We start from the raw sequence: 14,379 nt of genomic DNA on the forward strand, positions 1-14,379 counted from the left end.
AGGAAGGCCTCCTAACGGCGGTCAGAGCTCAGTCACTGCTGCTCGTCGTGGCTCTGAGGTGACAGCATGATCCTGGGTAACGATAGAGCACACTGTGGCTATGTGGAAAACACCCCCACCCCAGCGTCCGGCTCACTTCGGTGGCCGGCCTCCGGACACTTCCTTTTGATCCCTGTGTCTACACACAGGTGGCTCTTGTCCGTTCTTTCATTCTAATGCACTAAGTGCCCATTTTGTACTCGGACCCCTACAAGGAACAGAGAAATAACGCAACGGCAGTCTTCGGAGCTTACGTTACAGAACTTACCGGGCTAACCACATACTCAGCGAGAAATGTCACCTACTTTCACGTCTCACCTTGTGAACTGGCTGTGACACCTAACTCAGAATGTTGCCTTTCTGTCTTGACATGTCTGTGATTAAGGGTACAAGTATTAAAATATTCGTCGTGCCTTTTTCTACTGGAATTTGTGAGAATAATTTTATGACAAGCTAAAGTGTCTGTTTAAGTACTCAGAGTGCTCCACGTTGAGGGCTCTCAGGCTGTTTCTTCACAGCTCTCGGATGATTTCTTTTGACTCCCATCCAGCGTATTTGTTGTGTCGAGACAAAATGCTGTTGACTCCTCTAAATGAGATTCAGATGCAAAAAAAGGAGCAGAGATAGTCTGTTCTAGGGCAACTTAGTCATACTCACCCCGAATCCTGTGTGCTCAGATGAATCCCAAGCGCACACCTGCAGACGTTCGTGTGCATGGGGGCTGGTTGAAGGAACCTCTGTTCCTGTCTTCTTTTTCTACTGGGAGAAAATGTCCAGAGGAAAGTACGAAGGGTTTGAATCAGATGAAGAACTGGATTTTTTTTTCCTGCGTGTACTTGATCTTTGTCCTTGGAGTTACCTGGCCTCGCTTTGCCCTGGGAGTGTGTTTTCTTGCCAGTAAAGTGAGGTAGTAATTACTGCCACTCTCCAGCTCTAACGTGAGGAAGCTTGAGAGGTCACCTCCTGCCCCCCCGCCCCCCTGTGCAGTGGTGTTCGTGCCACCGTCTTCTCACGGTTCTAAAGGCGACACATGTTCAACTGAGGTTGTTTTTAGGAAATAAAAGCAAGGCAGGCATTACTTGGAGTCCACAGTTAGAGACACCAACCTTTGACCCCTCGTCATATTTCCCACAGTTGCACGCCCCTTGCACTTGTAATCCTCCTGCACGCATGCGCATTTTGTCACCTTTCTTCCTGTAAGCGTCTCCTGCATCCTCAGAACACCTCTGTGACCATTCCATCCTTACATGTCGTCTCTTGTTCTCTCGTTACTTTTAGGCATTCATGGCTTCTGGGGCTTTTTACTATTAGTATCACATTAACTATCCCTATTCATGCAGTATTTTTGTATTTTTTTAAAATCAAACATCTATAGAAGCATAATTTACTAAGTTAAGGAGTAGGAATGTTTTCAAGGCTATTGTTATGTGTTTATCAAGTAGTTATTAAATGTTTTATATAGCACCGAATACACAGCATTGAATGTAAAAATACAGAAGTCATGATAGTTTCTGCTTTCCAGGAATTCTTAGCTTAGTTGGGAAGATAAAATAATTTTGCAAAAAGTTACCTACCCTTGGGGAACAATGAGCAGTTACTTCCAGAATGCAGCGTCCAGCATGTGTGTTTCCATAGCAGTTAGAATGGGGTCGAGGGCGCGGCTGCAGCTCAGCTTCATGTTGCAAGCTATAATGACCTTTTGTGGCTGGTGGGTTCCCTCCCATCCTGTATGTATGAAAACTAAGGCCAAGAGAGACAGACAGACGGGTAGACAGACACAGACACACCCGGGTAGTAGATGGGAAATTTAGTTTTCAAAAAATGAAATTCTAAATCCTGCTAAGAATATCTTAGCATTTGTGAAAAATTCAGCCTCTTAAAGACCTTTCTGATTATTCTCATCCACAGTCTGGATTGGGCCCTTTTTTGAAGTGTGATGATGGAATAAATGGGATGTTACCATAATATACTCACGGCCAAGTTGTGTGTCAGGTATCTCTGAATACCCTTTGGGGTAGAGATTTAGTGTGGCTAGAACATGTCTTCAGAGAGCCTGGCACAGGGACAGCTGTGAGTTTGTAACTTCCCTATCAATATAGTGCATAGATGGGGAACATTTTTTAGCCTGGTTTAAGAACATGGAGTATTTATAATTTTACGTTTTTAATGATGCTTATGTTTCTAAGTATGCTTGGGATTTTGTTTTGTTTTAGATGATCTTTACTATAAATTTAAAATAATCCCTGAGCCGGGCGTGGTGGCGCACGCTTGTAATCCCAGTATTTGGGAGGCTGAGAGCAGAGGATCGCGGTTCGCGGACAGCCTCAGCTACTTAGTGAGGCCCTCCGCAACTCAGTGAGACCCTGTTTGAAAATAAAGAATAAAAAATAGGGCAGGGGGTGTAGCTCGGAGGTAGAATTCCCCTGGGTTTTATCCCCAAACCTGGAAAAAATAAATAAATAAAAATAAAATAACCCCTAAGGTTTTAGATTTCATTTGTCTTTCTTTTGATCTCTTATTATTTTATAGAAATCTTCTTCCAATCACTCATGTGTGTATAGAAGAAGGAGAAAAGCCTATGGTGATATTGCCATACATGAACTGGGGAAATCTTAAGCTGTTCTTACGGCAGTGCAAGTTAGTAGAGGCCAATAATCCACAGGTGAGAAAATTTTGCCTCTATACCTTCTATTCGCCAGTAGTTTCTGGTAACATATTTGAAGGTAGATGTTAGCATTCGTCTATATAAACTCAAGGCCTGCAGAAAGAAATCCAAGACGAACCAAAAGATGTGTACAGCCTGTGATTTGGAGCAAGCGGAAGGTGGTTCGCAACCCATCGCAAGGCTTCCCCTTGGCTGGGCCTAACCTGCCCGTCTCGTGGTGTGCTGACTCACAACTGCCTCCCATGCTGCCACGCGCCTTGGTCATTTTTCTGATCACTCTGGGGAGGCACTCGTCCTCCATCTCCCCTCTGGGATGGAAGCAGGCCTGACGTGCCGTTGCGGCCCCGTCACACCTAGGGCTGGAGATGCCCCCAGGTCTCAAGCGCTGGAGATAGTGGGTGCTCCTCCCGTGCTCGCGCCTGGCTGTGCAGCGGCAGCCATCCGCGAGCCTCTCCGCGCCGCCCACGTGCCGAGCTGTCCTCCTGTGGTGGTCGCAGTGAGCCTGCTGGCTTCTGCTGTCTGCTGTGTGTGGAGTCTCATTAAGTTGGCTTTACGATTTATGCTAAGGTACTTACTGAAGGTGCTGTGAGAGAATGGGCTAGAAAGTGCACTGAGCATTTGGCTTAGCATGCAGGACCTGCGCTGTGAACCGACAGGTTGAAGCTGTGCGGCTCAGCAAGTGGCTAGGGTCGCGGCCCCTCAGCGTCACCACGGTGCTGGCGGACTGGAGGAGCGTATCAGAGCTGTAGACACAGACTCCTCCCAAAGGTCCCCAGGGGATAATATCCCAAGATCAGCTACTGTTCTAAAAGAAAAAAACAATTGTTGAATAATAAGCATCTGAAATATTACCTTGAGAACCCAGCATTCGTTGGAGCAGCTATTATCCATGCTGGTTGTTGGGGAGATGAATCTAACAGATGATACAGTCCAGTAAATATTAAAACATGTATGGAATAAGGACTGTAGTTGATATAGCTATGGGAATATATTCTTGCCTAAGAAATAGCTTTCTAAAACTCAGTGTGTAAGCCCAATGTGATGGCACACACCTGCAATCCCAGTACTCAGGAGGCTGAGACAGGAGGATCGTAGGTTCAAGGCCAGCCTCAGCAATTCAGCAAGGTCCATGCAACTTATTGAGACCCTATTTCAAAATAAAAAATGTTAAAAGAACTAGGGTCTGGTTCAGAGATAGGAAACCCTAGGGTATCCTACCTACACACACAGGAAAATTCAATGTATAGATATGCAGAAATATTTGGGGGTATGTAGGATTGTAGAATAATAAGCACCGCTGCCCTCAGTCTCGGCTTTGTGCAGACCATGTTGTTTTCTGTTCTCACAGGCGATCTCTCAGCAGGACCTGGTGCACATGGCGGTTCAGATTGCCTGTGGGATGAGCTACCTGGCCAGGAGGGAGGTCATCCACAAAGACCTGGCTGCGAGGAACTGCGTGTAGGTGCCCGCCGCGCCCCACGGCCTGCTCCCTGCACTGGGCTTCTCTCTAGGAGGCGTGGTGTGACCTGTGTTGTATGTAGGGAACCCGCCACCCGCGCTTTACTAATACCCGGACTGCATTTGATGTTCATGTTTTCACTTTGCAGCATTGATGACACGCTCCAGGTTAAGATCACAGACAATGCCCTCTCCAGAGACCTGTTCCCCATGGACTATCACTGCTTGGGGGACAATGAAAACAGGCCTGTCCGGTGGATGGCTCTCGAAAGTCTGGTTAACAACGAGTTCTCTAGCGCCAGTGATGTGGTAAGTGCTGGACCCTAGATATCAACGAAATGGGGAAAGTGAGTTCTCTTTTAAGTGTTTTACTATTTTTGTTTCAGTATGTATGTATTTATTTTTGATGGTACTGGGGTTCTTGGAAACCGGGTTCTTCTACCTCCGGGCTACACTCCCAGACACCTTTTTTTTTTTTTTTTTTTTTGGTTTTTTTGGGGTTCCTGGAAGCCCTTCTATCTCCGGGCTACACTCCCAGACCTATTTTTACAGTTTTATTTGGAAACAGGGTCTTCTAAGCCAGCGCGTGCAGCTGGCTTCAAACCTGCGCGTTCCTCCTGTCTCTGCCTCTCAAGTGCAAGGATTACAAGCGTGCGCCACCACGCCCGGCTTGTTATTTATTTTTTAATCTAGTAACTGTCCCCTGAAAATTTTCATTCAGGAAGCAAGTATAGTTAGCTCCCAGTTAAACAGTTGATGGAGAGACGGTGTGACCCAGACCACGGGCTAGCACTGTGTGTAATCTCATGCTGTGTAGGACGTAACTGAGGACGTACACTGTGCAGAGAAGGAGCTGTTGGCACTCTGTGCTAGGCGCGTGTATCTCAGTTTTAAAGGTAGGGTATGGAGTTTAGGGAGGTTACGATAGTTACTTTTCTTATGTAAGTATCAGAATGACCAGACTGTACAGATGTGTTATATTCCTTCTTTTTTTCTTTTGAATACCTTTATTAGTGCGTTGCCAGGAGTCCGTCATGGTGAGGTTGACTGTGTAAGCACAGGTGCACAGAGCTTTTCAGTGGCCCCCTCCACGTCCCGCTCCCTCAGCCTCCTCCCGCGCATGCGCCAAGCCGGTAGTCGTGCCTTTATAAATTAGCAGTGCATAGCTTGAACGGTTTCCCTCCTCAGTCCCCCTGCTTAGTGCCGTGTTGTCAGTTTCAGAAGCCACATGTGCTTAGAAGTATTTTGCTGCCATTTTTCACTTCTCTCGCATGCCTTTTTAGTCTAGTTTAGAGGGTTAAGCTTTATTTAGTGTGTTTCTCTAACTTTTGCCTGCTGTGCTTTATTATTGTGGGTGTATATTTAGAGTGAATAAAATGTTAGCTTACAGGTCCCCCATGTGATCACTCAGTGATAGTCTTCATATTATATGTAACATCTTACATTTTGTTTCAGAATTTCAACTTGCAGAATTAGGCTTACTATATTATATTTTTTATCTTAATATGTCTTATTTAAAATTTAGGGGCCAGGTATGGAGGCACATGACTGTAATTTTAGTACTTGGGAGGCTAGGACAGAAGCATCACAGGTTCAGGCCAGCCTCAGCAACTTAGACTCTCAGCAACCTTGTAACACTCTGTTTCAAAATAAAAAACAAAAAGGGCTGGGAGTGTAGCCCAGAGGTAGATTCCCCTGGTTCATTCTCAGGTATCATAACAAAACAAGACACATGTAATTCAGGGTTACCATTTTACTTCAAAATTTCTCTGCTGTAAGGATTTCTCTTTTAATAGTCTATTACTGATCACTAATTATACTGATTAATTAGTTACAGTAACTAATGTACACTCTTTTCCTCAGTGTATTAGTTTTCCCTGGCTGCTGTAACAAATTATTACAACCTTGGTATCTTAAAACAACAGAGGTTTATTATTTCAAGTTTGGTCCTAGAGTCTCAGATGTGTGAAGTTGAGGTGTGGCGAGGCTGGTCCTTCAGGGAGACAGACCCTGCAGTGTGTAGTGCTGGTGTTCCGTGCATCTCTGCAGTGTGTAGTGCTGGCGTTCCGTGTGTCTCTGCAGTGTCTGCAGTGTGTCGTGGTTGGCGTTCTGTGTGTCTCTGTCTGCAGTGTGTAGTGCTGGCGTCCCGTGTGTCTCTGCAGTGTCTGCAGTGTGTAGTGCTGGCGTTCCGTGTGTCTCTGTCTGCAGTGTGTAGTGCTGGCATTCTGTGTGTCTCTGCAGTGTGTAGTGCTGGCGTTTCGTGTGTCTCTGAAGTGTCTGCAGTGTGTCATGGTTGGCGTTCCGTGTGTCTCTGTCTGCAGTGTGTAGTGCTAGCGTTCCGTGCGTCTCTGTCTGCAGTGTGTAGTGCTGGCATTCTGTGTGTCTCTGCAGTGTGTAGTGCTGGCGTTTCGTGTGTCTCTGAAGTGTCTGCAGTGTGTCATGGTTGGCGTTCCGTGTGTCTCTGTCTGCAGTGTGTAGTGCTGGCGTTCCGTGCGTCTCTGTCTGCAGTGTGTAGTGCTGGTGTTCTGTGGCGGCAGTTGCATCGCCTCGTCCCACGTTCATGTCACTCTCTCTGCAGTGGGTCTTTGGTGACATTTAGGACCTGCCCACCTAACCCAGCATCAGCCTCTCCTCTCAGGGTTGTGACTGCCGCATCTTCTGCCACATGCGGTGACATTTACGGGGTCTGAGCATTAGCACATGGATATATTTTTGTGCCTACCATTCAGCTGGACTGTGACAATAATTGAAATTATCTAAGATTTTCTTACTGAAAATCTGATGCTCCAATTAAAAATCTTTGGAATGAGAATTTCATTAGTAGAAGCCTTATTATAATCTAATTTTTTCATAAAGTAGGTAGTATTTGACTTTTTTTTCTTTTTTTGGTGGAACTGGGGGTGGAACCCAGAGGCTTTCTACTTCTGGGCTATACTTCCAGACCTATTTTATACTTTATTTGGAAACAGGGTCTCACTAAGTTGCTGAGAGCCTTACTGAGTAGCTGAGGCTGGCTTCTGACCGGTGCGATCCTCCTGTCTCAGCCTCCTAAGTGTGGAGGTTACAAGCGTGCGCCACCACGCCCGGCTTGACTTTTTTTATATATATACCAAATGACTTGATAAATTGTGTTCACTTATGTGAATGAAAAGTTTGCTCAGTTTCTTAACCTTTTCTGTCATCATATGTATATTTTAAATGCTTTGTTTTTACTTAAAGGCAGCTATTCTCTTATAAAAAGTTACTCGACACTTAAAATGGGTGGAGTGAATATGAGTGATTCTGAGTGTTATCTGCTTCCTGGAGTAGCTGCGGAGGTTAGCATCAAGTAGAAATGGGCGAAAGAAGATAGTTCTTAGGTGACAATCTCTAGATATTTCATCTAATTTTAAGATGTAACTTCAAGAGATTGGAAATTTTTGTTTGTTGACTGCTAATATTCCAGCTGGATGCACAAAATGTCCAGGAGTGCTTGCACTTGGACAATGGAAAGTCCCAAAATACACATCGCTTAATTACTGTGACTCAGGGATGTTCTGTCTCTGAGCTACTGCCCAGCTCCATCTTATTTTTTATTTTGAAACAGGGCCTCACCAAGTTGCTGAGGCTGGCTTTGAACCTGTGATACTCTAGTTCAGCCTCCCAAGTACTATGATTACAGGTGTGCACCACCGTGCCCAGCTTTGGATTTTTACCTGACAGTTACGATCATATATTTTCTAGGAACCTTAGAGTAAACATTAAATGAGATGATATACTTTTCATACATGTAATACATGTCTGAGTATCATGCATATATGTCAACATCTCTTCATTTGGATGTACTGCTCTGTGTTGGCCGGTATCTTCCATGTTGAGGATACACGATTTAGTCAAGCACAGCATTTAAAATCATACTTAGAATATTTTATAGATTTTGTACGAGTTAATTTTCTATAAGAATGTGCCTTTTTGTCAGAGTGCAGTATTTCAAATACTATTTTTTTTTGCTACTTGACAGTTTTATTTTTAAAAATCACAACAGAAATCTTTCAATTCATAAATGCTTTCAATATGTTATAGCTGAACTTACATGAAATGTCTGTGGCTCAAATTCTTGAGCTATACTTAGCCTGTGATTGTAAAAATATCTGTGGGTTTACATCTGTGTGGTTAACTTCTAAGATCATCAGATGTTTCTTTCTTAGGTTCTTACAAATTTATTTTACACACACACAGATATCTTCTGTAAACATCTTCTGCCTTGGATAATTTAGGATGAAAGGACTACTAAAAGGACCTTTCTGTTTCCTATAATTATGATTGTTAGTGTAAAAATCCTTCCAGTTTTAGGGAATTGAATATCTTTTAAATTCTCTAAGTATGTTAATTACAAGTATTAAAGATTGTATTTTAATATTTGGACCGAAAATGTTCAATACTTCAGTGCACATAGTCATGCTTCCTGCCTGCTTTTCCTTTATGGATGGATTTGGGGATTTAAAAGCTATGTTTTCTATCGTTTTTGGGGGCTGAATTACTTTTGCAGTCACATGCAAAATAAATAACGTAACCCAATTCCACTAGAGTCTGGGCGTGTGTAAAATACGTACTTTATGGTGTAAATGTACTGTCCTCATGGAGGAAACATTTCCTCTTTGCTTAAAACACCCTTGAAGTTTATGCATTTCTTGGCAGCTAAAATTTTTATGTGATTTGCTTAGATTAATATTTAATACTAGATTAATATTTTCTATCTTAAAAATAATACATTGCCCCCTCTGGGCTTTGTTTTTATAGTGTTTATGGAAGGATTCCATATTTGAGTATATCAGAATTCTCATGATGTTAACGACTTAACTGTTGAGCTTAGGAAATATGCTCAAGGTTTGACTAATTATAAATATCTTTCTACTGTTATTCCAAGATATGACGCCATCGTAGGCATTCTTAAGAATGTCTGCATGTTGCTTTTATTCTGTTTTCATCTAATGTAGGCACCACCAGTTTTTTAAAAATGTGACTTTCTTTTCCTTTATTAAAGAAATGGACTTCTTGATTTATATCTCCTTTGAATTATTTGGCTAATTATAGTAGCTAATATAATTCTTCCATTGAGACGCTGCCTCCTATTAAGAAACTAAATGCAATCAGGGACGCACAGCTAAGAGTTTCTTTCTTGTTGGTTTTCTTGTTTTTGTGGCATTACATTGTGTTTAAAAAGCATTTTCTTGGGAAAAACAAGTCAAGGAAATGACTTCCATGCTAATCTTAACAGCACGTTTATGGCCATGAGGATCCTTTTTAAGGCGTTTGAACAGGTTTGAGGGCGGAGGGCAGACCCGAGGTGTCCCTCGAGCCTTTATCTTGTCTGTGTTGTGCACGGTCAGCCCTAAGGCAGGCAACCTGCACCTGCAGCACCGCTTCCTCTTCTCTGGAAGGGCGCGCCCTGCCCGGAGCCCGCAGGAGGCCCTCGAGTCATTAGAGACATTAAGAAAGCCTAGCGGTGGAAGGACCATTTTAGATGTTAGTATAGGAAATAGTTTACTTAACTTTGTTAATACTACGACACTTACTTTGTTAAATAGCATTTATATCATTTTCTGTTTCCTTGGGCTGAGGAGCGCGTGGAGAAGCTGCGTTGGGTGGGCTTCCCTTCAGCGGCTCTCCCCCGCGGCCTGGCGCAGCGTCTTGGCATTCGCCCCTTTAGGGCCTCTCCTGTCCTCTGTCTCGGCAGCGCAGGCGGCCCCCACTCCTGCGGCAGCACCCGAGCCGCAGTGCTGCGCGACTCCTCTGCTGGCCTGGCTGGCAGCCAGCACGCGCTGTCCCTCCTGACCACGGGTCCTCAGGCGTGTCCAGAGCAGAGTGCTGCCCTCAATCGTGTGTCACTGTGTCCTTCGTGTGTGGGCTGCTCTAGTGAATTATCACGGGCTGTGTGACTTAAGCAGCCTGCATTCCTCACGCTTCTGGAGTCTGCGAAGCCAAGATGAAGGGTCTGAGGAGGGCCAACTCTGGGCTCGGGCCCAGGCGTCTTCACTGTGAGCTCACACCGCATAAGGAACGGGCACCGACCTAACTCCTGAGGCCTCTGCCCTCATGGCCTTCCTCCCCAGAGACCAAACTCTGCATACCATCGTGCTGGGCTCGGATTTAACCTAGGAATTTGGGGGTACGCAGGCATGTAGGCCATCATGTTCTGCACTGGTCCCCCAGTGCAGATGAAGAATTCAGATCCTTCTCACGTGCAGAACGTGCCCATTCCCTCCTAAAAGCCTTCACCTACTCCAGCACCTGCTCTCAAGTCTACAGTCCAAAGCCTCACTTCATATTGTCTAAATCAGATATGATTGAGCCTCAAGATACAGTTATCCAGAGGCAAATTCTTCTCCAGCTCTGAAAACAAACAGGCTGTGTGCTTCCAAATCACAGCAGTAGGACCGGTTTAGGATAGACATGTCCATTTCAAAGGGGGAAATAGGAGAGAAGAAGTGGGCCATGGGTCCTGGTCAACCCCAAGCATAACCGGCCAGCAGCCTGGCGCCACAGCCTGGAGGATAATCCTCTGGCTCCCTACTCTGCCTTGCAAGTGCTGGTGGCAGCGTCACCCACAGCTGGTCGGAGAGTTCGTCTGCCAAGGCCCCACACGGGCACGGCCGGCCAGGGGCACGTCTCACACGAGTTTTCCTTGGATACTTTAGAACCAGTTAACTGGGAGTAACTGAAACTAAAGGTAGCAAGAGGGGACAAGGGCAAGGACTGCTGTGCCAGAACCAGCCTGGCATTACACATGCTAAAGTAATAGAGGAGGAACCTCTTAATTCAGCATCCCCAACTGTAGTTAATATTACATTAAAAGAAAAAAACAAGTTATATACTTATAAGTAAACTTGTTTATATATAAATACATTTAATATATACGTATACTTATTTATATATATATTTAGATAAGCCACATCAATACCATGTTACTAGTGAAAAAAATGTATAACTTGTGTCTTAAAAAGCTACAGAATAATGCAAGCTGAGAGGAGAGGAATAAGACACAGAACAGCATTGAAGCCAGGCGTGGTGGTGCACACTTGTAATCCCAGCATTTGGGAGCTGAGACTGGAGGATCGCAGTTCACAGGCAGCCTCAGCTACTTAGTGAGGCCCTTTGCTACTCAGTGAGACCCTGTTTCAAAAGAGAATTAAAAATAGGGCTGGGGGTGTAGCTCAGAAGTAGAATGGGTTCCATCCCCAGTACCGCGAAAAAGAAAAAGAACAACGTTGGTACTCACTGTTTTCCTTGGAGGGACGCAAGTACTGCAGACTCTCAGAAACCTCTGGGGAAGCAGCTTGACCCTGTTGACCCCTTCCAACTACGTCAAACAGGAGGAAATTATAGAATAGCTCTGTCTAAATCCTACATGGTTTGGTTACCAGAAGACTTTAGAGAATACATTTTCCACAAATCATCCTTGTGCCATTTGGTCCTGATATTTTTTTTTTCTTAAAGGTTGGGTAGCCAACATGTAATTAATCATTTTTGTTGGTTTTTAAGGAAATGAAGCTGCAGCGTTTCTTTGGCTGGATTGTTCTTCCTTATGCTTTTAGTGTTGCGGTATGTGATATGAGGACCTTAGGCGACTGCTTAGTGATTACAATGTCAAAACAACGTGAAGGGAGTAATGTTTAAAAGTCGTAACATACACAGTACATCGTTACAGTGCCCGTGTAAAACTGCAGGCTTTATGTGCCGCCGCGTAACCAGCAAAGGCTTAGTGGGAGGCTGTTGCGCCTTATTTATCAGCAATGGGGTTGGTCCTGTGCACAAAGTGGCAGCGACCGACTTCCCACCAGACCCCATTGTTGTCTCCTTTAAACTCCATTTGGGGTTGATTTTTCGTTCCTCACAGGTCTGCCACAATAGATGGGTAAGAACCAGCTGGTGTCATCTCAGGACAGCAAGCTTCTAACTAGCCTCAGGGCCTTAGCTCTGTTTCAGACTTGTGGCGCATTACCTTCTCTAGGGGATTTGGACACTTTTAAAAATTAACCATTATATTACTAATCACTGTCAGTATTAAGATTTCCTATAGAGTTAGATTTTTTACAAGTATTTAGGAAAATACTTTGAAGAGCAGAGTAGACACTTGCTCTTCAAATTTTATTAATTTGCAAACCTTTTTACAGTGTTAAGCAGATTAGAACATCCTAGAAGATTCATTAGAAAATCCAGCAGGCCCCTAGTCCTATGGGGTTTAAAAACCTATCCCTTCCTTTTTCCAGAGCACAGACCTCAAGCTGGGGAGTGCGCCAAGCCAGCAGACCCTGCAGTCGCCACCCCAGCACCCCCTGCTGTGGCGAGGCGCATGCGGGTGTGCTGCTGTCCCTGGCTCTCCAGGAGCCGCAGCGGCTAGGCAAGGCCGAAGCGGGTGCCTGGCCGTCCACGGGGCGCGCCCGCCACCGCTCGTGGTTCCTGCTGTGCCCAAAGTTCACACACTAGCTTTAACTAGATCTGATCTTTTATTCAAGCAAGGTTGGAAACTATTTTTTCAGAGTGTTTTCATCTGTTAATTTTAAATGTAGGACTAGAAATGGAGCTCAGTGGTAGAGCAGGTGCTTTGCATGCACAAGGGCCTGGGTGCAGTCCCCGCACTGCAAGGAGACAAGCAAAGAGCATGGAGACAGTAAAATAAGCTCCGCGGCCACCTCCTCTGTGAATCCACTCGCACCTGTTGGCGTGTGCTGCTTCTCACCCAGGCTCGCGCTGTGTTAATTTTCCGTCATCAGTCGGGCATCACAGATTTTCCCATTAGGGGCAGCATAGACATAATTCATGGTTTGGGGGACACCACTTTTAATCAGCAGCCAGAACTACTTCCAGCAGATCTAAGCATTTCGACTACGTATTGCTAATATTCACACTAAAGATGCTTAACTAAAATGCTCTCTTTTCTATCCCAGCAAGAGAAACAGGTGTGGTAAGATCAGTGTGGCTCTGTAGTCTTGCTCTCCTCCTGAGTTGGACGGCTCTTCCGGCCTGAGCTGGCCTGGGCATGCGTGCCCATGCAGCAGCTCTGAACGCCCCCATTGTGCTTCTGCTCCCTCTCTAGTGGGCCTTGGGAGTGACGCTGTGGGAGCTCATGACCCTGGGCCAGACGCCCTACGTGGACATCGACCCCTTTGAGATGGCCGCATACCTGAAAGACGGTTACCGCATCGCCCAGCCGATCAACTGTCCTGATGAACTGTGAGTTTTTCTGAGCTGGAAGACATGAGGTTCACTCTACTTACTGTTTTATTTTAAAAAGAAAAAGCACGTTCCCGTATCGATACAGAGCCTTCTTTTGGAGAATGATTCTCCACACTTGAGTCAGAGGCAGCCTGATGGACACAGTACCTGGGACGCCTGCCCCTTGTCACCTCGCCTCGCCAGGTGGCCGTGGACGCCTAAGGAAGGCGTCCTGCGCCTGCTTTCGCAGGTCTTGAGTTTTCCACATCATGGGACTGGGGAGCAGGCAGGGCCGGGCAGCCTGAGCAGTGCACGGTGCGTGTACACAGATGCGTGTGCCTGCTCCCCCAGCGAAGGTTGCAGCTCGATCCTAAGCTGAGGGCCTAGGTACATCACTCTGAGTTCTTCCTCTCAGAATCTAAATACAGGATGACACCGGTCACCGTTTGGATTGTGTTTTGTGTTTCTGTATGAAATGCTCTATGTGCTGAAATATTCTGACACGCCACCCATGTGAAGAATTGAAATCCACACACTTCCTTGTGCAAGTGCCTCAGTGCGTAGTGGAAGGGATCGGTATTAGTGCGGTCTTCTCCATGTGATTTGGATGGAGACAGACCCGGGCGGAGCGCGGCGTCCCTAGCTGAGCTGTCCGCTGCTGTCGTTGCAGGTTTGCCGTGATGGCCTGTTGCTGGGCCTTGGATCCGGAGGAGCGGCCCAAGTTCCAGCAGCTGGTGCAGTGTCTCACGGAGTTCCACGCCGCCCTGGGGGCCTACGTCTGAGCGCTCTCCCAGCCCTCCCGGAGCCTCGCTACGGCAGACAGACAGACGGACGCCAGCAGAAGCCCCGGTGTCCAGCACTCAGATAGACGGACGCCAGCAGAAGCCCCGGTGTCCAGCACGCTGAGCCTCAGGAATGTGTTAGACCCGGGACTCTCACACGGACTCCATTGGAGCATTTTCTAGATATCACTTTTATTAGGTTGAACTGAAAGGGGTTTTGTAAGTTTTTTGGCCAAAAAT

General features: G+C 45.8%; 2 protein-coding genes across 3 annotated transcripts in view; both read left to right on the top strand.

The window, feature by feature from the left end:
* Window positions 1-14,139, top strand: part of RYK (receptor like tyrosine kinase) — a gene marked incomplete at its 3' end in the record, with an annotated part of 75,977 nt that extends 61,838 nt beyond the window's left edge. For both annotated transcript variants that reach the window (XM_080695707.1, XM_080695708.1), the window contains exons 11-15: window positions 2,569-2,701; window positions 4,053-4,162; window positions 4,312-4,471; window positions 13,239-13,375; window positions 14,028-14,139. In XM_080695707.1, the coding sequence (XP_080551833.1) occupies window positions 2,569-2,701; window positions 4,053-4,162; window positions 4,312-4,471; window positions 13,239-13,375; window positions 14,028-14,139 (652 nt within the window). The remainder of the gene's footprint in view (window positions 1-2,568; window positions 2,702-4,052; window positions 4,163-4,311; window positions 4,472-13,238; window positions 13,376-14,027) is intronic.
* SLCO2A1 (solute carrier organic anion transporter family member 2A1) overlaps window positions 1-14,379 on the top strand; it is a gene marked incomplete at both ends in the record, with an annotated part of 349,518 nt that overhangs the window by 134,844 nt on the left and 200,295 nt on the right. The gene's annotated exons all lie outside the window — the stretch shown is intronic.

Source organism: Muscardinus avellanarius (genome assembly GCF_963383645.1).
Source record: "Muscardinus avellanarius genome assembly, chromosome: 5".
In the NCBI taxonomy this organism is placed as follows: domain Eukaryota; kingdom Metazoa; phylum Chordata; class Mammalia; order Rodentia; family Gliridae; genus Muscardinus; species Muscardinus avellanarius.